This window comes from Paramisgurnus dabryanus, chromosome 24, assembly GCF_030506205.2.
Source record: "Paramisgurnus dabryanus chromosome 24, PD_genome_1.1, whole genome shotgun sequence".
In the NCBI taxonomy this organism is placed as follows: Eukaryota; Metazoa; Chordata; class Actinopteri; order Cypriniformes; family Cobitidae; genus Paramisgurnus; species Paramisgurnus dabryanus.
Window position 1 is genome coordinate 14,298,995 of NC_133360.1, and position 26,029 is coordinate 14,325,023.

The window sequence follows — 26,029 nt, forward strand, 5'->3', positions numbered from 1 at the left end:
CTCACCTCACTTTGGCTTGGTTCGCTTTTCCATCGAGATTAGTAACACTTCGCAGTGGGAGGGATTATAGGCGTTATATTTGCGCTGCCTACTGCTGTTACATCATACAAGTGAGATTGTCGTTTTTTCCTTCCCATACATTTATTTATTTCTCAGTCCGGCACAAAATAAAAATTGACTACAAGAAATAGATGTTTGAACATCGCGTTGATCACTACCTCTGTCTCACATGACTCTGTTTCTGCACAAACACCCGTGGCGTCAGTCGACGCGCTCCGCTGAGCGTCATTTAAGTTGCATTTAAGCATATATGCGAACGTCCACGTCGCCAATGTGCCGCCACAAACTGCAAGTCTGAAAAAAATTGGTATGGTGGTCCTGATTCTCAACGTGTGGTCTTTTTCATCACTAAAAGGTAGTTTGGGAACTTAAAGCAGAGCATAGATGACAACATGTTTGCTCGAGACCCGCAAGCTAGCACTAAGGTAACGTTAAAGCTAATCTTTTACATTTTGCGATGACGCTGGTAGTGAAGATTCTCTCAGACCAATCTACAGTGTTTTCGCGTCATGTTTTGGTATCAGCTCGGGTCGCTTGGAACATTGACCAAGGTGGTACTAAAATAAAAATATTGGGTACTACATACTACAAAAGTGAGCGGACCCAAACCAAATCGTGGGGTACTATGCAATGGAAAAGCACGATTAGTTTGCAACACTTCGACCTCGGGCACAGTAATATTGATGGAAGTTTGAACGAGAGGGGGAGTAGTCAGGAGTTACTGCACATTGAAGGTCAAAGTGGTGCAAACTAAGTGCTCCTCCGCCATACAATATAGTTCCCATTTTTTATCTGCTTAAAAAATCACCACGTTTTATTTTGTGCCACCATACTTACTCGTGTAACTTCTCATATAACAGTCTTTAAATAGGGAACACATTGAAGAGTTTGGTGGCTTCTAAATTCATTCCTGTTTGGATCCTAAGGAATGAATGGGGCTAGGCTAAATGCTAACACATTCACGACGCGCTGTGCAAAGATGAAGTGCACGCATTGATAAAAGATAGGTATGTATTAATTTGTCTAAGCTGAGGTAAGAACATAGTAAAATATTGAAAAACTGTGGTGTTTTCCTTTAAGGTAGCCTACAAAGGTGTACTATTTGAAAGGTTATCACCCTAGTGACGGATTTTGTACCTTTATTTATTTATTACTTTAATATATTGAATTACCAATCTTATGAATGCTTTTGAAAAAGCAACCCAAAGGCCAGTGTCTGATAGTAAATGGTACAAATTTTTTACTTTACAATATGAGCATTACTATACACTGTCGGAAAGAAAGGTAGAAAAGCTGTCACTGGGACGGTACGCTTTAAAAAGATCTTAATATTTACCATTAGGTAACTTACCAATTTGTATCTTTGAGGCACCCAGTAGGTATACTTTTTGAAAAGGTACCACCCTAATGACAGCTTTTTGGCTATTTTCTGAAACTGTGCACAATACAGACTATATTTCTTGAAAATATTCCTGTGGAATGATTATATAAGCAATTGAATAGTGTATGTGTGTGTGGCAAAAATCCTTTCAAGGCCAAAAAATTGAGGCTGGATTTACGACATGCCACCAGAGGGATTAACTGGCTGTCGCTCATGTTTATTTATTCACATGTTTGTTTTGGTTCAAGGCTTTTTTTTAGGAATGTGCTGCGTGATGGATTTAAAGAGTGCGAATGCTGAATGGATTTCAACATCTTGGCTCCGAAGAGACACAAAACCGGGGACTGATGAACATTTTGGATGCGTTTCAGATTACGCAGAATCGCAAGTCTGCAGTTAGATATTCGTTGGGGGCCTGTCTTGTCACCGAACGAGAGACAGTGCCACAGTGGGGGTGCCCGCGTGTTTCAAATTATTACATGAGCGCAGAGGGGGATTTTATTTGTCTATCAGGTGGTATGGGGGGTGAACCCTTAAATCTGACAAATTGCTGGAAATTGCAGACATGCACTCGTTCCTGTTTGGACGCTTTTGAAACATCTGGTTGTGATCTTTGCAGAAAGGCTCCCTTTGCAGAATTCAAAGCCCCACCTTCCTCCACAGCTCATTGCCATACTTTCCCCCTGCCCTGAAGAAGAAAAAGATGTTCGCTTACACCATTCGGCGCAGGGTGGGGGGCATTGCGGCTGGTCGGCGTGATGCTCGCAGATGTCTCACATTGAGTGTTCCTCACTAATCGTTCTCCTCAGCCTGCAAGCGTTGGATTTAATTGTGAACTTGGGAGATGAATGTAGCACCATGACAGCACATTTCAAAGGGTCTCCAAATCCGCCAGCTGTAAACGGAGAAGATAAAAGATGTGAAGATAAATTTTCTCGCATGCATTTGGCACCACATGGGCCCATACACAAATGATTAGTTGCCTTCTTCAAAAGCTCTACGTTGGGGGTTCAGAAGGCTCCGCATGGTCCATCGGGTATTAGGCTGACTGCTGCTGATTGACTGAATGTGCTCGATTGCTTATTTTTTTGTGGTCCTGTGAAGCTCCCAACAATAAACTACCCTTACACATAGATAATTGCTTTTTAAGTGCAGTTGGAATTAAACAAAGATGCTTAATAGCTGTGGTGCAGGGTTTCTAAAGTTTCCATGGAGAAAGTTTAAATTTGATAGACTCTTCGTTCGAGTAATTAAAGAAACCACCTAACCACTAAAACTTATGTGGTGGTACATTATACTTCATCCCTTACTGTGACATAACATGGCCTTTCGCAGGACTCCAAGAAGTTAAAATGTAAAGTATATTGCGATCCCAAGCTTAACCACCCTGGATTCATTGCCACATTGTGCATCTAGAAATATGAATTTAAGTTTGATGACTCTAAGTGAAACTTGCTTTTTGCTTTTTTTAAAGGAAAACACCACAGTTTTTCAATATTTTACTATGTTCTTACCTCAACTTAGACAAATTAATACATACCTATCTTTTTTCAATGCGTGCACTTAATCTTTGTACAGCGCGTTGTGAATGTGTTAGCATTTAGCCTAGCCCCATTCATTCCTTAGGATCCAAACATTCCTTAGAATGAATTTAGAAGCCACCGAACACTTCCATGGTTTTCTTTATTTAAAGACTGTTACATGAGTAGTTACACGAGTAAGTATGGTGGCACAAAATAAAATGTGGTGATTTTTAAGCAGATAAAAAATGAGAACTATATTATATGGCGGAAGAGCAGTTAGTTCACAGCACTATGACCTTAGACGCAGTAATATTGAAGGAAGTTTGAGCGAGAGGGGGAGTAGTCAGGAGCAATGATGTTACTGCGCGCCGAGATCAAAGTGCTCCAAATTAAATGCAAACATTAGATTTTTACTGTTTTGGAATCCATTCAGCCGATCTCCGGGTCTGGCGGTACCACTTTTAGCATAGCTTAGCATAATCCATTGACTCTGATTAGACCATTGGCATCGCGCTCAAAAATGATCAAAGAGTTTCGACATTTTTCCTATTTAAAACTCTTCTGTAGTTACATAGTGTACTAAGACCGATGGAAAATTAAAAGTTGCGATTTTCTAGGCCGATATGGTTAGGAACTATACTTTCATTTCTGCGTAATCAAGGACTTTGCTGCCGTAACATGGCTGCGTAGTATATTGCAACGTTTAATTTTCTTAGTCTTAGTAAACAATGTAACTACAGAAGAGTCAAGTTTTAAATGGGAAAAATATTGAAACTCTTTGGTCATTTTTGAGCGCAATGCTAATGGTCTAATCAGATTCAATAGATTATGATAAGCTATGCTAAAAGTGGTACCACCAGACCAGGAGATCTGCTGAATGGATTCCAAAACTGTAAAAATCTAATGTTTAACTCTATGGGAGCTGGAAAATGAGCATATTTTCAATAAAGTGGAGTGTCCCTTTAAGAGAGTGCTATTATCAAGAAATAAAAATTCAATCCAAAATGGCAAACTTTCAGTTGGGCGGAGCCAAAAAGTTCTGAAAACAATATAACCCTCCATCCATACCCATTCCTTAGCATGTGTCCAAGCCTAATGATGAGTGACAAATCTAATGCATTAAAGCATGCGATAACCCAACCAAACCTTGATAATAATAATAATAATAATAATGAATGAATGAAACTGAATATCATTCATTGAAATAACATGCACTAATACGCAAAACGAGGCATCATTTGGAGAAGTGAGACATATTTCAATGCACCAGTGAGAAGCTCCACAAATACATTTTCATTTAATCTTCCCCAGCTCTTGTCTAATAACCCCAGGAGCCAGAGAGGCTGATATGGCGGTCACTTCCAGCTTTAGATTGTTTGGTTAAATCTTTCGATCATTGCTACTGAGCTCAAATTCCTGCTTTCTCGGTTTCCTGCAGAGCCCCTAACAGACCCCACCAAAAATCCCTCCCACCCGATAGCCCACTTTCAAAACCATGATGTCACCACCGCTATGTTTTCCCTAATTTTTGCACGTCCATTGTTTTTTAAATAATAACAGGTGCTGTGGGTCTATTTTCCAAATCGGTTTAGTTCGTGTCACATCTGCTTTAGCTTGGATGATCCCATTGTGGATTTGTTAATATGGATTTTTATTACACCAAGTCAGAGTCATACGTTAGACATTACTGCACGGAACGCAACACAGATACGAATTTGGATCTTTGCAGATGGTTAGGTATTGAGGTTTTTGTATATCTCTATAAACTAATGCAATGAAAAGGCTGTAATATAAGTAATATAAGTCTATATTCCCATGCTGATAATGTGAATCGAAGTCCAACAAGTAAGGCCATTCTGTGTATCACTCAATGTCAAATCTATAATAGAGTTTGAATCGAAACTCTGCCAAGCCGTTTTAATAGTTGTGTGGAAATATGAGGCTAATAACAGTTCTAGGTATTGTTTGACTTTGAAACACAATATCAGATATGATATGAGTGCTATTCCTGCTTCGGCACTGGATAAGACGTCTATGGAAAGTAGGATCCACTTCTGTGGAATGAATGCTGATAAACTTTAAATGGATCTGCTTTACTAATATTTAAACTAGTGCAAAATTCAACAACCCCCGGAAAGCAATCGCTGGACGCGCCCCAAGGGGCTCTCCACAAACCAGAAGAGACATATAAGGAATTAACTAGAATGCTTTGCTCTGCAGCTGTGCGCTTGCATTACACAAAGCAGAACATGATACAATTTTCCAGTCACATCGTGGGATGGAGCGCATAACTGTAACAATAGCAAATCTGTTCTCCAAAAAACTCTCGCCCACTCCCACTCAAGGTCCGGCCTTACACCTGCTGCATGCAGAGAGGGCAAGGAACAGCTGGGGGGGGGTGCACGTGAATACATGCGTAAATATGTTTGTGCTGATGCTACATGCATGTGTCCAGGTTTATCGTACATAGGACACATGGAGATCGACACAATCCTGGGCTGTCGCCGCCGAAAGCCGTTTAGCTCTTTGGTGGCATTCTTCTCAGTTAGATAGATAAAGAAAAAAAATGCAACAATGAGGGAGAGATTATGTAGCTCCTGGCGGGTTCACTGTCTAACAACATACCAAATCCAATGGTGCCATGCTGGTGCAGTTTGTCTTTAAAAATATGCTTGTTATGTTATGTTCATGCATCATATTTGGTCATTAAACTCAAAGGGTGCAAGAACGGTCGCGCCCGTTCACATGTACCCGATCACGAGCGTGTGCGTTAGACCATGAGACCAAAGATTACTTGTTGAAACAGCAATGGATCAAGTCAAAGACAACACTGGATTCAATTGTAATCACTGCGCTATTTGAATGGATGGCTAAGGCAGCTGTCCATATGAACAGCTGCTTGCACAAAAATATTCGACAGAAACAAAGTAGAATTTGCACGCTTTAAAAGCTTCAAGGGGCTTGAAAATTTTTGAGGGGTGTGCAGTTTTACCATGGTTTAAACAGTTGTAATTTTGTTTATTGCAACACATTAGATGTGGGTAATATAAGACAGATGTGATTATTACAAAAATGTACAAAATGCAAGTCAAATAACTGATTTTAATGTACATTTACTTGTGGGGTGGTGCCCTTTCAAAAAGTGCACCGAATGAGTGCATATTAGTACCTCAGAGGTACATGTTGGTACCAAATGTATACATATCTGTAGCTAAATGTTAGGATCATTTTAAAGGGCACTGCCCCAGTGACAGCTAGGGACCGTTTCTTGTCCATTTTTTGTGATAGTATGAAATACACAAAAATGTGGACCCTTAGATGCCTTGTAAAATTTAAGCACTATAGTAACCAAATACCAAAAAATTTTCATTTTAGTAATGACTTTAATAACTAGTAATGCGTGTTAAAGGTGCAGTGTGTAAATTTTAGTGGCATCTAGTGGTGAAGTTGCGAATTGCAACCAAAGGATCAGTCAACTGCTCACCCCTCGCTTTTGAAACACATAGAGAAGCTACGGTAGCCGGCACTGGACAAACATGTCATCGCCAAGAACAACTTACTGTAGTAAAAAAGTTTGTCCGTTAAGAGCTTCTGTAAAAACATGGAGGCACAAAATGGCGACTTCCATGTAAGGGGACCCTCGTTGTATGTAGATAAAAACATGTAATTCTAAGGTAATAAACACATAATGGTTCATTATAAAAGATAATGAACCATTATACCCCCCTGATAATAAAGTTTTGTATATTATATTGCATTTCTGTCAAGAGATCCTTCTAAAAATTACACACTGCACCTTTAAACTTTTTAACTTTCTAATTGGCATCATTAAGATTTTGGATGGTATAAGTATACTCGAGGGGCGCAAATATAAAATAAGTGTTCGTATTGTCAAGTGTGTTCCTTTTGTTTTCAAAATATGTGTTTGTTGCATCACGTGAACCATGTGCATCAGGTGTTTTGTCAAAATAAGTGCCTGTGTCAAAAACGTTTATGATAAAAGAGATGCTTACTTTTACAAAATACACGCAAGACACTCCCTTAACAGTAAACTCTGATTACGCATGAGATTATGCGAGTATCTGGCAAACGCGAGCGTATCTTTTATCATAAACCCTTTAGACGTGTCTGCAGCAGGCACTTATTTAGACAAGACACTTGAAGCACATAGGTTCACTCGACACGCCAAACACATATTTTGAAATTATGTTGTTACAAACTTCGAGGCATCGAGCGCCCTCGAAAAAAGAAGTCACCAGCCGCCACTGCCATGTCCAGATATCGCTTAAATACATTTAGGGGACGTTAACTACACTGGCTATAATATCATGGCCTTACCGTACAGTGCACAGTGTAACTGACCACTATAAAATAAAGTGACACTAGCCATAGACAACATATGTTGTCAAAGCTTCTGAATGTGTATTAATATATGTATGTGTGTGTGTTTGAGTGAATGTTATGTATTTTGTATCTTTTTCCTACCCGCCCTTCCCTGATATGTAGGAATTAGCGAACATTGCTTAACTACAAACCGGCCCTAATCAAAGTGCCGATTCTTTAAAAAGACAGCTGTTGTCATGCGCTTTAATTCACAGCTATCTCCCTTTGTCAAGCAAAGCTGGACACAGTTGTCTGGTAGAGTCAGCTAGGGAACAGGGGTTAACAGACGACTTCTAGTGAAATGCTGTTTCGCACGTCTATTTCACATGCATATCAGTCACAAAAATCAGAGGTAAGCTCCATTTCATCTTTCTGTCGTTCGGTGTGAGTCTAGCAATGCCATTACTCATGTACAGTAACTTGATACTGACTCTTAAAGTGAACTGTTGCTTGTACTACTACTGTTATACTATAGTAAACCTAGTTGCTGTTTTGCGGATGCAGAAGTGAAATTGTGTCTCTATTGTGCATATTTGACTTCATCAAAGTAAAAACTATACAGTTATTTTTTGTAGTGTACTCTTAAACATACCAGTGTCAAATATTGAAATACACTGTTAGAAAAAAAAATGTTAAATGGGGCAGTACCCTTTAAAAAGTCTTATGTATACATTTGGTACCAATATGTACGTTTGAGATACTAGTATGAACTCTTAAGGTGCAAAGCTGTACTTTTCAAAAGGGTACAGACCCAGAAACAGCTACATATTTTGACAATTTTTCTGACAGTAGGACAAATTCTGTGAATCTTCACTGCTTTATAGATTTAACACCAATAATGGTGATCTTATTGTCACAACTTCAATAATTTAAAGCCACTAAATGCAACCTCCGTCAAAAATATGATAATGATATTAACCGAATACTCTTGGCATGTATTATACATTCATCAAATACTATCACTTCAAATCCTCGCCTCAGGGTATTCAGAAATACTGCTTTGCTGGTTAAGAGCGGATGCTCCTTTACAAGAAAACATGTCTGATGCATTCTGCAGGTTTTTGCATATGAGTTCTAGTTCATATATTTATTATCATTATGTGTTTTTTTCTGGGAATCGAACATTTGACCTTTGCACTACTAATGCACCAACAACATTTAAAGGGGACACATCATGAAAATATGACTTTTTCCATGTTTAAGTTTTATAATTGGGTCCCCAGGGCTTCTATCAACTTAGAAAATGTGAAAAAGATCAACCAAGTAACTTAGTTTTGGTAAACCATTCTCTGCAAGCATGTGAAAAAATAGGTAATTTTTGGCTCCCTTTGTGATGTCAGAAGGGGATAATATTGCCCCTTAATCTGCACTATCCAACCACTGCACTGCCATTTAGTGCAGAGATAAGCTCATTTGCATTTTAAAGGACACACCCAGAAATGGCACATTTTTGCTCACACAAAGTGTCAATTTGAACATGTTATAATAAATTATCTATATGGCATTTTGAACAAAAACTTAACATACGTTCTCTGGGGACACCATCGTTTTATTTAACATCTTAAAAAAGTCTTGTGAAATGCCCCCTTTAAATATAATGTCTTATTTATGCACGAATTAGGGAAATTAAAAACTTGAATATAAAGATTTTAACTTACATTACAATTAACATTTTTGTGATATCTAGTGGTATGTATACAGGAATGGGGCACTGAAAAGCAATTTCTCCATTCTTGAGCTTGGGAACTTTTGTTCAGCTGAGAACCGGAGGAGGAGCCCAAAAGTCATTGAATGAAAGGATGCTGAAACTTTATCTGAAATTAAATGCAGCGGATATTGGTAAAGAGACCAAAAACTTACAAAAGATGAATAGCGAGCTTGGAGCAATATGGGCTATATTGCAATCTATAGGATGTATTGTGTTCTCTTGTATTGAGTTTTGGGCTGGACCTTGAGGTCTGGAAGTGGGAGTTGGGTTTGATTCAACAGATTTATTTGGTCATAGTAAGCTCCCACAGCTGAGAGGTTTGAAATGAGACTCTGAGCAGGTGTTGTAGGGGAGAAAGAGAGAGAGCGAGCACTTTATGAGTTTTTATAGATTTTCTCCTTCATTCTTTCTTTCTAACATCAGCTATTACACTGTCTACTTGAGCCAAATTTTGAGATCCTATTTTAAAGGGATAGTTCACCCAAATTGAAAACTGTCCTTATTTACTCACCCTCATGTTGTTGTAAACCTGTATGAGTTTCTTTATTCAGTTGTAAGCAAATTACGATATTTTGATAATTGATCGAAAAAGAACAGTTGACGGTACCCATAGACTTCCATAATAGGAAAAACAAATACTGTGGAAGTAATGGGTACCATCAACTGTGCACATTTAATCAAAATATGTTCGTGTTTACAGAAGAAAGAAACTCAAACTGGTTTAGAATAACATGAGGATGAGTAAAAGGTTGAACTATCCTTCTAAAGTCACAATGAAATTGAAATTAAAAACTAAGCAATTCTCAATGAATGAGTCCTGCCCTACCTTTTTTTTCATTTCTTAAAGGAAAACACCACCATTTTTCAATATTTTATTATGTTCTTACCTCAACTTGATGAATTAATACATACCTATCTTTTTTCAATGCGTGCACTTTTAACCTTTGTACAGCGCTTCGTGAATGTTAGCATTTAGCATAGCCCCATTCATTCCTATGGCTCCAAACAAAAGTTTTATTTTGTGTCACCATACTTACTCGTGTAACTACTCATGTAACAGTCTTTAAATATGGAAAACATGGAAGTGATTGGTGGCTGCTAAATTCATCCCTGTTTGGAGCCATAGGAATAAATGGGGCTAGTATAAATGCTAACACATTCAAGAGGCACTCTACAAAGATTAAGGGCACACATTGAAAAAAGATAGGTATGTATTATTTTGTCTAAGTTGAGGTAAGAACAAAGTAAAATATTGAAAAGCGGTGGTGTTTTCCTTTAAGCCGTTTCACTTGGATATATGTAAAGGCGGGGGAAAATAAGATAATTGTTTCTTCTGTATTATTGTGACTTAAAAGGGGCATACATTTTTAGGACCGACCATGTTGCTAATTTCAGCTGTTATTTTAGTCTACTCAGTAAAATTTCTTCCTTTTTTCTCTATTGTCATGTTATTAATTATTTTTTTTTTTTACATTTATTTGATCTGCTAAATGAATAAATGCACATATAAATGTGACATTTTGACAATAGTTATACAATTCCAGAAAAGAAAATTGTGTGGAAACCTTAAGGTCAACAGCAAATTCATCTATTTGCATCTGGATGGAAGCAGCTCAAACCTGATCCTTGTTTAAGCTTTAAGCCTTTCTTAGAAAAGTGATCTAAGGCTTCTTCTAATTCTGCTTTTGTTTGCTTCCGCTATCTTCCTTCACCAAGCTGAGAAGACCTCATGACCCTGAATCTAAGGTTACTTGTGTGTTTATCTTTTTTTAAAAGACAGAGCTTGACGCTATGTCAACAGCATCTGAGTAGAAGGAAACAGCCCGAAGTGAGGAGTAAGAAAGAAAAGGGAATTTGTGTTTGCAGTCAAATAACCTGGGGGAAGCAGATAATGCTCGCACCTAAAGTTAGGTGTAAACGTTTCTGTGTTTTCAGTCTATTAAGCCTAATAATATGACTATACAGAAATTCTCTCCAGGAACGGAAAACTTAACTCGATTTTTCCATCTTAATTAAATGTGCCTTAAGCTCAGTCATTATAAATTAATACATAACCACTCTTAGAAAGAAAGAAAGCCACTCAGGGCGACAAAGACCTCTCTTTTCCCACCCCCGTAAAGTTCAGTTGGGCATCAATCAAGGCGGCTAAGTGGGATCCTTCAGTAGAGATACGATCAGTGGCAGCCTCTTATAGGCACACACTTCTGTCTCTGTTATCTATGATAATTGCTCTGAGCACCAAGTCTCTGTCACCAGCGAAGCAGATTTCACATCTGTGTCTCACAAATGCACTACTGAGAAAAGTTATATTTACCTCTGTGGAGGGGGTAAGCACATTTATGTCCTCATTTTTCACAGCTGCTTTGACGCAAAACTGCAGAAGATAGCTGGACTGCTGGTTCACCGTTGCAGGTCTGTTTTGATAAGAGTCGTGTGAAAAACAGTGTTAAATGCAAATAATAAAATCCATATAACTATAAAATTATGCATAATTACAAATAAGAAGAAAATGTATGTTTTGTTGACACCATGAAATTTTCAAAGAAATGCAATATAATATACATAACTATATTATCAGTGGTGTATAAAGACCTTGCAAAATTAACTGTATTGCTTTTGTTACCTTAGAATGAGACGTTTTTATCTACATACACCATGGGTGCCCTTAAATGGAAGTCGCCGTCATGTACCTAAAGTAGCCCTAAACAGACAAACTGTACTATAGAGTGTTTTTTGTCACTACGTTGTCTCAGATGACGACATGTCTGCTATCGTAGCTTCTCTATGCATTTCAAAAGGGAGGGGTAAGCTGTGGACTGAGCCGTTCGTTGCAATTCACAATCTGTAACACTTAAGCCCTTTTCACACAGATATTCCGTAAGATACACGGGACAGGCATCCTGGAATTTTACGGGACCGCTTGATATTTTATTCATTCACACTGCCAAGTTTACACGGCATCTGATGGTCCCGGAAAGACACGTGACATGTTGAAAGTCCCGCCCTCTCTTCTACGCAGCGTCTGAAGTTTGCATATTATTTATTATTTCTCTCTCCAGAAACAACTCGCGTGCATTTTTGTTTATGATAAGACTACAAAGGAGCGCGTGAATGCACAGTTCTATTCTGGTGAATGATCTCAGCTTCAGAGTGGATATTTGACAAGCTCCCTGATTTCTGCTTTGATACAGTTTTCAGACATTTCTCATCGTGATTGTTTATATGCATTTAAAACCCGCATTTTGAGGAGCTGAACAATATATCTCGTTGGGATGACATGCGGGTATTTTCGTTTATTATAGCTCAAATGAGCACGTGACGCGATATTCTTTTATGCTGCTGAATGATCTCCGTTTCAACGCAGTAAGTAACGAGCTAACTTACCTGATATCTGCTTCAGTCCAGTTTGCTGACATTTCTCGTAGTGAATGTTGTAAATCCCTGATTTTAAAGAGTTGAACCAACTTCATGTTGCCATGACACGCGCGTCCTCACTACGGCACGTGCGTCATTGTTTATGCGTCTCATATATAATTTCCTGATAACTGCTTCAATCTAGTTTGCAACATTTCTCGTGGTGAATGTTTATATACATGTTAGTTTGCAACATTTCTCGTGGTGAATGTTTATATGCACGTTATCTCTCGTTGTAAGGAGCTGAACCATAACTTGTGTTGTGATGATGACGCGCACGTCCTCACTTCGACACGCCCTTTATGGCATTCTTGTTCACACAGAGGGTTACCCGCGTATCTTACTAGGTCCTCTTTCCGGCAACGATCCCAGAAGATTAACGGAACGAGTTTTTGTTCACACAGACGCTTGTCTGGCAATTTTACGGGTATTTTCTGGGACCAGAGGTCTGTGTGAATGAGGTTTTAGATGTCACTAAAAATCTACACATTTAAAACTTTTTTTAATGTAATATTGTAGTGTTTATTATAAAAAACTTTTTAATGTGCGCCCTTATAATCTTTAAGGGGGGGGGGCAACGGTATTTCATGCAGTTGACGTATTACACAGTTTAAGAGTTGGTTTCCTCATCCTAAACATAGGAAAGTGTCAAAAAGCAGTTGGACGTGTCACACGAGTGTTTCTGTGTCGAATGAACTTCGCCAGGGTTCGTACAAGTTGCGGAAAGTTTTTTCGATTACGGGTCCAGCTTACGTATCAGGGGTAAGCCTTACATATAATTTATTTTTATGGGCACTTCCCCCGGAAAACCACGCCCACACGTCAATCACCATGAGAGCAAGAACCAAGGAGGCTAACCGTGGCGTCAAATTTCCATTTACCGCGTCTAGTTTGCCGCTTGAACATTTTGAGTTTACTCGCTTCATTCACGCGTAAAAGACGCGCATGAAATTCTAGTTATCGAGACATTCACATGAAAATTCTCGTCATGGGAGGGGCTTCTGCGACTGATTTCTGTAATAACTTCACTACTAGAGCAAGCACCCGATTGGTTAACGCGGCCATTTTTCGCCAAATATTGCAACTTGCGTGTTTCCCAGGGCAACGCTCAATTCACGACTAGACGCACAAATGAGGCGGAATTGCGTCTACCGCACCGCGAGACCTGCAGACGCGCATCAATGCATCTTTACATTGACTTAACATTGAAATCACTCGCGCTTGACGCCTCTACCGTGGCTGGTGTGAACACAGCATAAGTCACAGGCATCACTTCAAGTGACAGCTTTGTTTTATATCAAAACTCAACAATGGTACAAAAGAAGAAGTGTGTTTTTAGATGTTAGGAGAAGTAAGCCAGCTTTATGGAAACAATGGATATAGTTTGTTTAGCAGCGGCGTTTTGCGTGTGTGTTTGATGCGCTGGATTTCATTGAAAAGTCTCAACCAGGTCATGGATTGGATGCGGTAAGACTTCTGTGTTATGTTGGAAATAGGCGCGTAAGTACATATTATATAAAAGACACGAAAATGTAGTAAATCATAAGTTATCAAGTGTTGTATAAAGTCTTGCATCACTCCTCCCGCAGCTCGTAACTCCACCTTCCGAATTTTTGGTACATTATCAGAAAGAATCGGTAAAGCTGATCTTTAATAAATATGATAAAACTAAAGACTCTTCAGGAATATGAAAGATGTAATACTACTCGATAACGACTCCATATTAACATTAGATATGCAGAAACAGCTTCTGTTATGGAGCTTTAATCCAAAAAGTTCCTCGAAATGACCTCTCTCTTTACTTCCTGACTCGAGAAATGACGTGAGGGCGGGGCTATTGGAGACTTGTTTTTTGAATCTGCATGGGAAAAGATTGCGGCGATTAGCAAAATGGCCCGACTTCCAACGATCCAAACAGTTCTCAATGGACAAAATCAAGTCCAGCCCTACTTTTTTTTCCCATTTCAGATACCTTGTCACCTGGATATACATCACAATATGGAAAAGATGACAATCGCAACTAGATTTTTTTACTTTTTTCAGATTAATTGTACATTTTGTCATATTCACATCGTACGAATTCATACGAAATCACCATCAGATTGGTATTTTTATAATCCAATTCCATATGCAACTGTTGCATAGTAAAAATCGTATTTGTTCCGACTGGCTATAGACCATTTTGCAAGATCTAAACAACACTGGTCCAGAAACACTTCCTGTTTCAGTTTGTAATTATTTTCTTTATTTCACATATATCAAAATGTTTGTTTAACATTTTGATTCAGTTCTATATGTTCTATTGGTTGTATTTTATCCCAACGTTTATGTAGTGTTAAAAAACTGAAACATGAAGTGCTTCTGGACCAGTGTTGTTTACATCTTGCAAAATGCTCTATTATTGCACCACATCGCTTTTCATGTGGACAGACAAATTAAAGCAGCCTGTCACCGGAAACTAATAGCGTTTGTTAAACCACAGTGTAAGCAACGTGTGCTGTGTTGGGTCGCAAATCGATGTCTGATGTAAAATCTGTGTCCTGAAGCAAAATCATTTCAGTACTATTGAGCTGGACCCATCAGCGGCTCAATGTTCTAGTCCACACCAGAATGTGATGGGCCCAATAACAAAAACAAGCAGCACGGTGTGGCGCTGCTCCCACAGAGTGAGCACCTTAATGAGGACCATATGGAACTGGCCAGACATACAGTCAGAAGAAACCCAATCCCTCTTCCTCTTTCTCTCCCCCTCTTAGCTTTCTTTCTCTCCTTCTGTCAGTTCTCTGCCTTTCACTCTTACGTCCACTGCGAATTTATTGCGCAATTAAATGTTACGGTATTGTTTTCTTAAAGCTGATATAGTTTTGAAATTGTGAAATGTAAAAGTTAAACAAATTTTAAAACACTCCCACTATCAGTCGGCCAAACAGACAGTCCCGCCCCAAACTCACACCAACATTGTTATGTTTGGCCCAGTCTCGCCACTCGTACAAACATTCTTCGCCTTTCGCATACGCAGAGAAAGCCATTTGTGGATTGAAAGTACAAACACTGTGGCGCTATCAAAACATTGTTTGTTTGACCATCCGACTACTAGGCCATCACAGCAATATTGTCTCAACCAACAGTGTGACTTTGGGGTGGGACTATATGTTTGGCTGACAAATGGCAGATGGGGGAGTGTTAGAGTCACCTGTTTAAAAACAACTCTTATTTCCGTTTGGTGATGTGCCAAAACTTCACACTTTAGTTTTAAGTTTTTTTAGGCAGTGCGTACTGGTCAGTGGGAGTTCATCACGTCCATATCTAGTCTTCCAAAGATAATCTTCCAAATTCTTTTTATTTTTCTGATTTCTCAAATGGAGACTCTCACTGGCCTGGCATTCAGTCCAGCCATGAAGCGGATGGCTAATTTTACCGGACTGACCTCATTCCGCTATTGTACAAGAACAAGTGACTCAGTGTCAGGAAAAATGTGCAGGCTTGTCCTTCCCTTTTCCGTTCTTTTCTCTTTCTCCTTCCCCCCTTCTTCTCCTGATTCATCTCTGTAATTGACTCGCTCCCTTGTTTTGAGGGAAGGAATATGTATATTCGCTGGGTCATGCAATGTAATATGCTCACAAATGTGAGGGAAAGAAAGGGCCCTTTCTCCGCCCATCTGCCTTGTCAAGCCGTCTGCTGGCATGAGATGCTTGTAAGGGTTCACTCATCTGTGCACCTGAGTGAATGAGGTTTGCTTTGGAGGCCAGATTGTTAATAATGCCTCTATGGTATCAATACTCCTATTGGCCTGATAGAGGAATCATTTTATGGGGGCATCCAAAACTTTAAAGAAAACACAGTTTTTCAATATTTTATGTTCTTACCTCAGCTTGATGAATTAATACATACCTATCTTTTATCAATGCGTGCACTTTTAATCTTTGTACAGCGCCTCGTGAATGTGTTAGCATTTAGCCTAGCCCCATTCATTCCTATGGCTCCAAACAAAAGTTTTATTTTGTGCCACCATACTTACTTGTGTAACTACTCATGTAACAGTCTTTAAATAGGGAAAACATGGAAGTGTTTGGTGGCTTCTAAATGTATCCCTGTTTGGAGCCATAGGAATGAATGGGGCTAGGCTAAATGCTAACACATTCACGAGGCACTGTACAAAGATTAAAAGTGCATGCATAAAAATAGGTATGCATTAATTTGTCTAAGTTGAGGTAAGAACATAGTAAAATATTGAAAAACGGTGGTGTTTTCCTTTAAAATTTGTTATTTTCGGTGATTAACATCGCCAATGATGATATAAGAAGATGGTGTATGTTTATATATATATATATCATGTCCACCGTATTTCCGAGACTTATTAAAAATTGCTTAAAAATAACTGAAGCTATTTCTTAAATAAAGACTTTATATTATTTGCTAAGTGTCCAAATACTTGCGGTTACATTTCTGAGATTGATGAATGTTTATGAGATAAATATTTATTATGAATTAATATGAATGTATTTAAACTAATATATACAATTTTATATATTTAACTAAAATATAAAAATAAATTTATTTTGTTTTGTTTTTACTCATAGGTTACAGACTCAATGGATCCTCGAAGCCGGTCCAAATGGTGAGCTGATAAGCACTATATTTCGATTTGTATGCTTGTTGCTGTACAACATTCACTGTTGTTTTAACCTTATATCCTAATGCTAACATGACTGAACCATAAACAAACTAAAAGTAGTTCACAAAACATACTAAACTAGAGAGAACAGGACAGTGCTGAAGCCTACCATAAAGGTAAACCATCTAGCTGGGCTGAGCTATTCTCATTACTTAAATTTTTCTCATACTTGCTGCATAACAAAATGGGGTCTGCAGACTGTCAGCTGTTCAAATAAATGCAGTTGATGGACAAAATAGATTTCTTTAAAAACTTTTATCACTTCATGCATATAAAGAAGTCTTCATTTGCAATATTAACATTTTGCGTATAAATTAAATAAAAAATATAAAATTAATAAAAATGAATAGCTAATTAGCAAAAACGTCAACTATTACTACTGCACTACTTATAAGAATAAAATGGTAATAATGCAAAAAATGACTTTCTTACTTAGTATTGTTGTCTTGTTTTCAGTAAATATCTAAAAATCTTAAATTAATATGTTTTTTCTTGATGAGCAAAATTACCTAAGAAAATATGTCTAGTTTATAGACAAAAAATACAGTTTAACTAAATTTAAACTTAAAACAAGCAAAAATATCTGATAATTTTGCTTGCACAAATTCACTTAAATTATATAGTATTTGTAGGCTAGCTGTATTGTAAATAAGTTATGGACTTATTCCAAGAGCCAGCACTTACTGCTTACTTAACATGTTAACTTAACATACATGGTGTGAACATTAGGCTAGGTTATCTGTTAACTGTTCGCTTTCTCATTAATCATTGTATTAATATTGAGAATGGGGTGATGGGGATTGAAATTACTAGTTTTGATTACTGGGAGCGTACCTTCCACATCCCTCTTTAGAACTAATACCCTGATAATAATATAAACAGTGGCAGCTGGTGACTTCTTTTTCGAGGGTGCACGATGCGAACCTCGTCAATACATGTATTTAGCTTGTCATGTGTGTGGCTCGTCATGTCAAAATGTGTGTTCGGTGCACCATGTGAACTTATAGGAATCACACGTTATGTCAAAATAAGTGTCTGCTGCAGATGCTTCATGACGCATGATGAACATGGTTCACATGACGCAACGAAGACATATTTTGACATGATGAGCAACACACGACACTCCGAACACATATTTTGAATTTGAGCCCCTCAAAGTTATCGGCCCCACTGTATATAAATAATAATAACAATATATTATTAACAGTAATAACAACTATCGTTAATTTATTATTATTATTACTTTTGGTAGTAGTAGTAGCAGCAGCAGCACAAACAATATTGTGTGAATTAATTTAAAGTTAACTCTTTATTGCTTCTACTACAACAGGCGTAATACCTACCTATACAAACTAAACAAACTCTATTGTATAGACATGGACCGTTATACGATCGTCTGATCTTTCATGTGCATACTTTAGCACTGCATTACTCACAAAAGACGTGACTGAGCACATTCATGGGAAAGGGCTAGAGACCACAGGCTCCTCCCATGCGATGGTTTTCAGTTTTCCTTGACAGTGGCTGGGGACGGGAATGAAAAACTTGTCCGATTTCTCGCAGCCTCAACGCCGTCGAGCAGCAGTTGGAGAACTTCAATCAAACTGAATGGATTGGCATGGGGAGAAGCGGCACTCTCAACCCGGCTAAGCGGCAGCTTTGGGACTGGATTTGTCTTTTGGTGCTCTCTATGTGCTTGTTACTCCGACCAGGTAAATAACTTCATCTAATAATCGCTCTTTGTACGCATGCTTACATCCCGGAGGCGCTTGGAAAAACTTTCCAGCGCACTTTGGAGAACCATAAAATCCACTTTGCAGGAAAATCACAACGGCGTGTAAACTTTAATCGACCTGTTATTAACATGTAACCACCCAAATAATACGCATTTTATTTCAGTAGGCCAGGGTTAACGCCACACTACTAAGTTAGTAACTTGAGTGTGTGAACGTCGCCTCAGAAGAGTTGCGCTGCTAACTCGCTAGCAAATCACAGCAGTGTTTACGAAAAGACTGAAACCAGTGCATTTTAAACTCTGCATCGTTAAAATAGTTTTTAAGCAAACCTTCAGTCGTGATTTGAGTCATATTTTCATAATGTACTTATCTTTTACCAAACTTACCTAGTTTAGTCGCATTTTGTTTTTTTAGTATTTTGCCAAAACCTTCGCTAACTTGGCTAGCTATTAACATGTCGTTGTTCGTAGCTGTTTACTTAAGAAGTCACGATTTGTTTTGTGAAAGGGTAAAACTGTCGTTTAATTTAAAAGCGAAACGTTACTTGTTAAATATCGGTTAACAGAGTTTCTCGATTGTCGCGTGCTTTAACCGCCTATATGTGATGCACGCGTTGGGTGTTGTGTCGTTACGTTGCGTAGTTATAACGTAAGTTAATTGTATTAAAAACAACTCAACTTAAGATTGTTTTTTATCTTGTTTTATAAATGTAGGAAAGTGCTGTTTAGTAACTTTAACTATTTATGGTTATGTGTTACAGTTACTTATAAATAATTTATTTATAGTATAAATTAATTTTAATTAGTGTGAATGATTTTTTTATTATGAAATATAACGGTATCAGTATCACATATTGTGTTGTCAGGGTTTAAGTTAAATCCCACATCAAAAATACTGTAGTATACTTTAATATTTACTATAGTAAACAGAAATAAACAGTATTTTCCTATAAAATTTAACTTACTATAATATTCTGTAGTAACTTGATAAATTATAGTAAATTGATAAACTGTACTGTAAATACAGATCAATACTGTAGTATACTAAAGTAAGGGGCATAGTTAAATATTTTTCCTATGAATTTAACTACTGTTTACTATAGTACATACTATAGTAATCTAACAGTATTTTTTCATATGGGATATGACAGGGGTCTACAGATGGTGTATTTAAATGCTATGCTAACTTATTGTAAATAGTTATAACTTCTGCAGCTAAAAGTTGAACTTACTGTAACAATTTGATCAGTTTGATTTGCATCATATTACATTGTTGTATATTATAATAGAAATAGAAACGGAGCACAATAAAAATTGTTAAAAATCCAGAGTCATGCTCAGCTATTTGGTTTTCGGTTACCATGTTTTTGCAGTGGGATTTTTATTATTTACTTATACAACCCAAATATGCATATTAAGACCTTGTGGTGTCCCTGGGGTGCCCCACCACCCACTGCCCCTTACAGGTGCCCTACCACCCACATACTCACAATTGATCACGCAAGAATCCACTTTCTTTATGAGATATATTGTCCCCAACCAGTTCAAATAGCATGGAAAGTGCAGAAAAACATGACATTGTTATCGATCACGCAGAACGCGTTTATGGCAGCGAGAAGCGCCTTTTTTCAAATTTTTATATGGACAGTGAGGGTTTTGCGCGCTGTTTATGTGCCCTCGGTATCTGATTTGGTGGTTGCCTAGCAACATAAAAAACGCAGTGCACTGCTGATAAACTTAGTGTGGTCCGCCTCGCGTTTTTTAAAGGTTTAACCTGTGATCTGTGTTTTTATTTTATTTTGCTGGTTTCAGTTGGTGCCCCTAGGAACTTGGTGCCCCTGGGCACTCGGCCAATTGCCCATATGGTTAATTCGCCTATGTCCAAATTCCATCATGTTTGTTATTGTTGGGCCAAAATGTAAAGCATTTTAAAGTTGACATATAAAATGTTAGGGCATAAAACTAACAGAGCCCCTACATACTGAAAGTACAACGTTATTATTAAGCAGTCTTTTTTACACCCTTGTTGAAACGTAACCATAATACTGTTTAATGTAAACAAGAACATAGCTTGGATTAAAATAGCACTTGAATTGCATTTTCTCTTTTTATTTCCCTCAGCTGTGTCATGTGCAACTAAATGCAATATGTGTTGAGAGGTACAGATTATTAGCTAGTGATCTGAGATCGTTTATTATGATCATCAAACCACCACCAAATACTTTCACACACAAGTTTTTCATGCATCTCGCTCATGCTGGCATAACGTTACATCTAACGCTCTTTGATTCTCCACAGTGTTCTGCCAGTCATGTCGTATTCAGCGGTGTAATGCAGAGTATGTGGCTACGTTTTCACCCTCCGGTGGCCTGCAAGAGGAGGTGCATCCAGATGTGGAGTACTGCACCGCACTAAGGGCCTACTCCTTGTGTACCCGTCGGACTGCTCGCAGCTGCAGAGGGGACCTGGTGTACCACTCTGCCGTATTTCGTATAAAAGAGCTGTTTGCACAACATAACTGCTCCAGCGATGGCCCGACGTCTCCGGCCAAAGCACCTAGCACTTCAAGGCCGCCCGTGGTGGACGTCTGTAACTACGAAAGTCGGGTGCTCGCTTTGGGCCCCGCAGCACAGCAGAAAAAGTACGGACATTGTGGATTATTCGGGGATCCTCACTTGCGGACGTTTCGGGATGAGTTTCAGACATGTAGGGTGGAGGGGGCTTGGCCACTTATCCACAACAGATACCTTTCGGTTCAAGTCACAAACGTACCGGTTGTTGAAGGGTCAAGTGCTACAGCAACCAATAAGGTGAGTGTAATTTGTATTGGGCTGTTTTAGGGTAAAGGTGACCTAGTTTTTAATTCAGTAAATGTCAAGGGTGCAGGCCTACTGGTTTTATCGGCGATCAGTGTTGTTCAATAATTTTTTTTTTTATGAAGTTTATTGATGAGATTTAGAAAAAGTTGTCCACAACTGTACAGTGGTGGTCAATATTTACCTATAAACCCACAGTTTTCATATTACAAATTGTGGAAATGTGACCAAGAAGACGATATATTGACAATAATTGATAGCACACCTGCTTAGTGCTCAAACAACAGCAAATATTTGATTTAATATGTGCAAAGCAAAACAAACAAAAACCGTCAATCAACGATAATAATAAATAAAATAAAATAACAGAGACAAGAAAACGCCTTGTGTCCCATCACGCAGTCAAAGGAAACTATTCAAACCAAAAAACTTGAACTAGACAGACAGTTAGACCACACAATGATGTCATTAGAGGACATTTTTGTCTCCTATTAAAGGAAGTGGAATTGGAGTGTTGAACCATGGCTACAATTCGGGTCCAAAAAAGAATAAAAGATTTTAACAAAGTAGGGAAGGCAAATAAGGAAAAAAGTTATTATACTCTCAGAAAAAAGGTACAAAGTGAGATGGTACCTTTTAAAAAGCTCCAAATATGTACCATTTAGGTACAGATGTGTACATTTGAGGTACCAATATGTACCTCTAAAGTAGTGCTGGGCAAAGTCGCATACAAAATAAAAGTGATTTTTTTTGCATAATATATGTGTGTGTACTGTGTGTAATTATTATGTATATTTAACCACACATACATACATATATTCATTTCAGATTATATATATATATATATATATATATATATATATATATATATATATATATATAAAACATTTAAATAAATAAATATATATACACATATAAATGTTTCTTAAATACATACATGAATGTGTGTGTATTTATATATACATACACAGCACACACTCATATATTATGGCAATAATCACTTTTTTTGCATGCGATTAATATTTGCCCAGCACTACCTCTAAGGTACCAATTTTTACTTTTGAGATACCGATATGCACCTTTTAGGTACAAAGGTGTACTTTTTTCAAAAGGTACCACCCCAGTGACAAGTTTTGTACCTTGTTGTACCTTTTTTTTTTGAGAGTCTGGTTATAGACAGTAAGTAGGAAGATAACAAGCATTAGGATATTATGTTAAAACAGGTCAGGTTGACAGTGACTGAATTGATAACTGAAATGACAGATGTTTTTTTTCGACCAGCAATTTAATCCAAAAAGAAAGTCCAAAAGCATTGCGTTTTACTAGAAATTGCGTAAATGCAAACATGTTAGCTTAAACATCTTAATTGTAGTGCTGGGCAAAGATTAATCACGATTAATTGCATACAAAATAAAAGTTTAACCACACACACACACACACACACACACACACACACACACACACACACACACACACACACACACACACACACACACACACATATATTCATTTCAGAATTTTTTTTATTTATATATAAAAAATTTAATTTATATAGAATATATAAAAATATAAATACATATATATATATATATACACACATGTAAATCTTTCTTAAATACATACATAAATGTGTGTGTATTTATATATACATAATAATTACACACAGCACAGCCTCATATATTATGCCAAAAATCACTGTTATTTTATATGCGATTAATCGCGATTAATATTTGCCCAGCACTAATTCATATTTTTCAAATCTTATTGAAAAAGAATAATCTATAAATTGATTAAAAAAGTGGACAAAAATGTACGATCTGGAATATATTGGACTAAATGTCATGGCCTTAGTTCAGTTTAACCCCTTCAGACCCTGTTCAGAACCAATAAAAACGCTGATCAACCAATCAAAATAAGGCACACTGATTAAACACCTGAAAAATCAGGTCTGAAGGGGTTAAATACTAATAGACCCCAAGTTGTCTCTTTGTTTTACTGTTCTTCTACTGCCACCATGTGGTTAATTATGGTATTTGCTCTGAGTTCAAGCTGAAGACTTTCTGCACTAGCACTTCTGTTAAGCTCTTAAACATTTTACCCTTCATGTTCGGTTTCATTTGTATTATTGGCTTTTTAACATATTATAGACATTTTATGGTATTTTTGTGTCTTGTAGTAGCTCAATCGGTCGAATGGAGATTGCGTTAACAGCACAAACGTCATGGGTTTGATTCCCAGGGAACACGCATGAATAAAATGTACTATGAATGCACTGTATGTCGCATCTGTCAAATGCTTAAATGTAAAAAATGATGCACTGTTGAATGATGCAAAGTAAAATTTATTCCCCTGCTGTCCAATAAAACAATCGTTTACATTTACACACGGTTTTATCCAAAGCGACGTACATGGTATGCATTATATCAGTATGTGTGTTCCCATGGAATCATACCAATGACGTTTGCACTGCTAAGACTAATAACACATACACTACATGTGACCGACTGACATAATATCCTGGTGCTGGTTAAGTAGGCGACAACCAGACCACACAAAAACATAAAGTTGTTTTACTGTATTGCTGCTAAGTGCTGATTACTCACCGGTTCCCTTTGATCTCCCTTGTAGATAACGGTCATCTTCAAGTCCTACCATGACTGCACCGAGCAAAAGGTTTACCAAGCCACCACGGAGGACCTGCCGTCGGCGTTCCAGGATGGCACACGCAGCGGCGGGAAAGGAGACAGTCTGTGGATCGTGGAGGGCAGCGGCGGTCTAGGTATCCGGCAGGTGAAGATCCACGCTCGATACCTGGGCACGTCCATCATCGTTCGCCAGGTGGGCCGCTACTTGACTTTTGCCATCCGCATGCCAGAGGACTTAGCGGAGGAAAACGGCGGCCTGCAGCTGTGCCTCCATGGCTGTCCGCGCAACGAGGTCATCAAGGCCCACGTGCTCAACCGCCAACAGAGTCTCCGTCCGCCGCGGCTCACGGGCGGCTGGTTCGGCGAGGAGGACGGCGGCGAGCTGCAGCCGGGCCTCTCGTCGCACATGGACATGCTGGAACATGCCACCACCAAGTGTCGAGAGATGCTGCAAGTAGAGGACGTTTACTTTCAATCGTGCGTCTTTGACCTTCTCACCACAGGAGACCCGGAGTTCTCCATGGCTGCGTACGGGGCCCTGGAGGATCTTAAGGCACTTCCACCCAGCACTCTAAAACAGAGCTCACCCAGGACTCCACACCTTTATAACATAGGAGCAGTCGTTACGCCATCCGTTTATGCGGCTTTGCTACTTCTTTTGCTGTTGGTCTAGGCACCAGGCGGACTGTTCTTCAAATTGGAAATTAACCTTGTTTAAAGTTTCACGCACGAACTGACTTCAAACTAGTGAAAAAACTGTAACCAGCACTTACGTGCTAAGTGAAAACAGACCCTTAATCCTCGTTCTGCCATTTATAACATATTCAGTTTTGTTCTCCAGAGCGGAATAATGGCAAAACACTCCAGGCTTTCTGAATGTGAAATCAACTGTGGCTCTCTAATCTGGAAAAGATGAAGGCAGCTAATCTGCATATCATTTAGATTATCACAGATTAAAGTCTCACCAGAAAGGAGATCCTCATTAAAAGAAGTATTAATAAGAGACAGTGAGAGGTGGCTTATTATCGTAACGCATGCATTACACTAGGGCTGCACGATTAATCGAAAAAGAATCACGATCTCGATTCATACATATAGGCGATCTTCATTTTAAATGACGGCGATTCACTTGCATTTACAGTATTTCCCTGTATTCAGTTTCTGCGTTCAAGTGTTCACGTATTTACATTACAACAACCCAAGAATATCAGTCAAACTTGCTTACACACACTCATACAGGGTAAAACCAAACCCTATTCATTCACCAATCAGACCCGATCGTTTCTCTCCTCTCTCTCATCTCATTTGCGGCGTTCCGCTGTCACTCGCGTGACGTATAACAAGGCGGCAGACCTAAACACAGTCGTTCACTTGGTGGATCTGGAGCGGCAATTTTCACAAAAAAGAGAGGATAAACGAGTGTCACTGTGGAAAATCCTGGTGGCGACGGAGAAAGTGAAGATGCAACAACATTGGTTTCGAAAAAAGGCAAGGAAATTATTTACCTCAGGCTGCGGACGTTTCTAAATCGGAAGGCTGCAACCTCAGGAGGTCGCATGCAGGCTGTATACGTCATCAAGCCTGGTTCATTTGAGTTAACGGAGCATTACATTCGCAAGTCATTAACATACTTCAACAATTTATTATTAACTAAAAATATTAGTCATCTTTATAACGTTAATTGTTAAT

The 26,029-nt window shown here is 38.4% G+C and overlaps 1 protein-coding gene and 1 long non-coding RNA gene across 3 annotated transcripts; one reads left to right on the forward strand and one right to left on the reverse strand.

Moving 5' to 3' along the window:
- Positions 1 to 1,543: 1,543 nt before the first annotated feature.
- On the reverse strand, positions 1,544 to 18,755 carry LOC135728592 (uncharacterized). Of its 2 annotated transcripts, none has more exons than XR_010525622.2 (3): positions 18,581 to 18,755; positions 11,370 to 11,469; positions 1,544 to 2,336 (listed from the first exon to the last, which is right to left on the reverse strand). It is a non-coding gene; the product is annotated as an uncharacterized lncRNA (long non-coding RNA). The 2 variants fall into 2 exon arrangements; XR_010525623.2 differs by lacking the exon at positions 18,581 to 18,755 and adding an exon at positions 15,421 to 16,221.
- rgmd (RGM domain family, member D) lies at positions 7,611 to 25,016 on the forward strand. The gene is made up of 5 exons (XM_065246531.2): positions 7,611 to 7,699; positions 17,050 to 17,087; positions 18,708 to 18,856; positions 21,178 to 21,689; positions 24,324 to 25,016. The coding sequence occupies exons 1-5, from the start codon at positions 7,649 to 7,651 to the stop codon at positions 25,011 to 25,013; spliced, it is 1,440 nt and encodes a 479-aa protein (XP_065102603.1). The 5' UTR covers positions 7,611 to 7,648; the 3' UTR covers positions 25,014 to 25,016.
- The last annotated feature ends 1,013 nt before the right edge of the window (positions 25,017 to 26,029 follow it).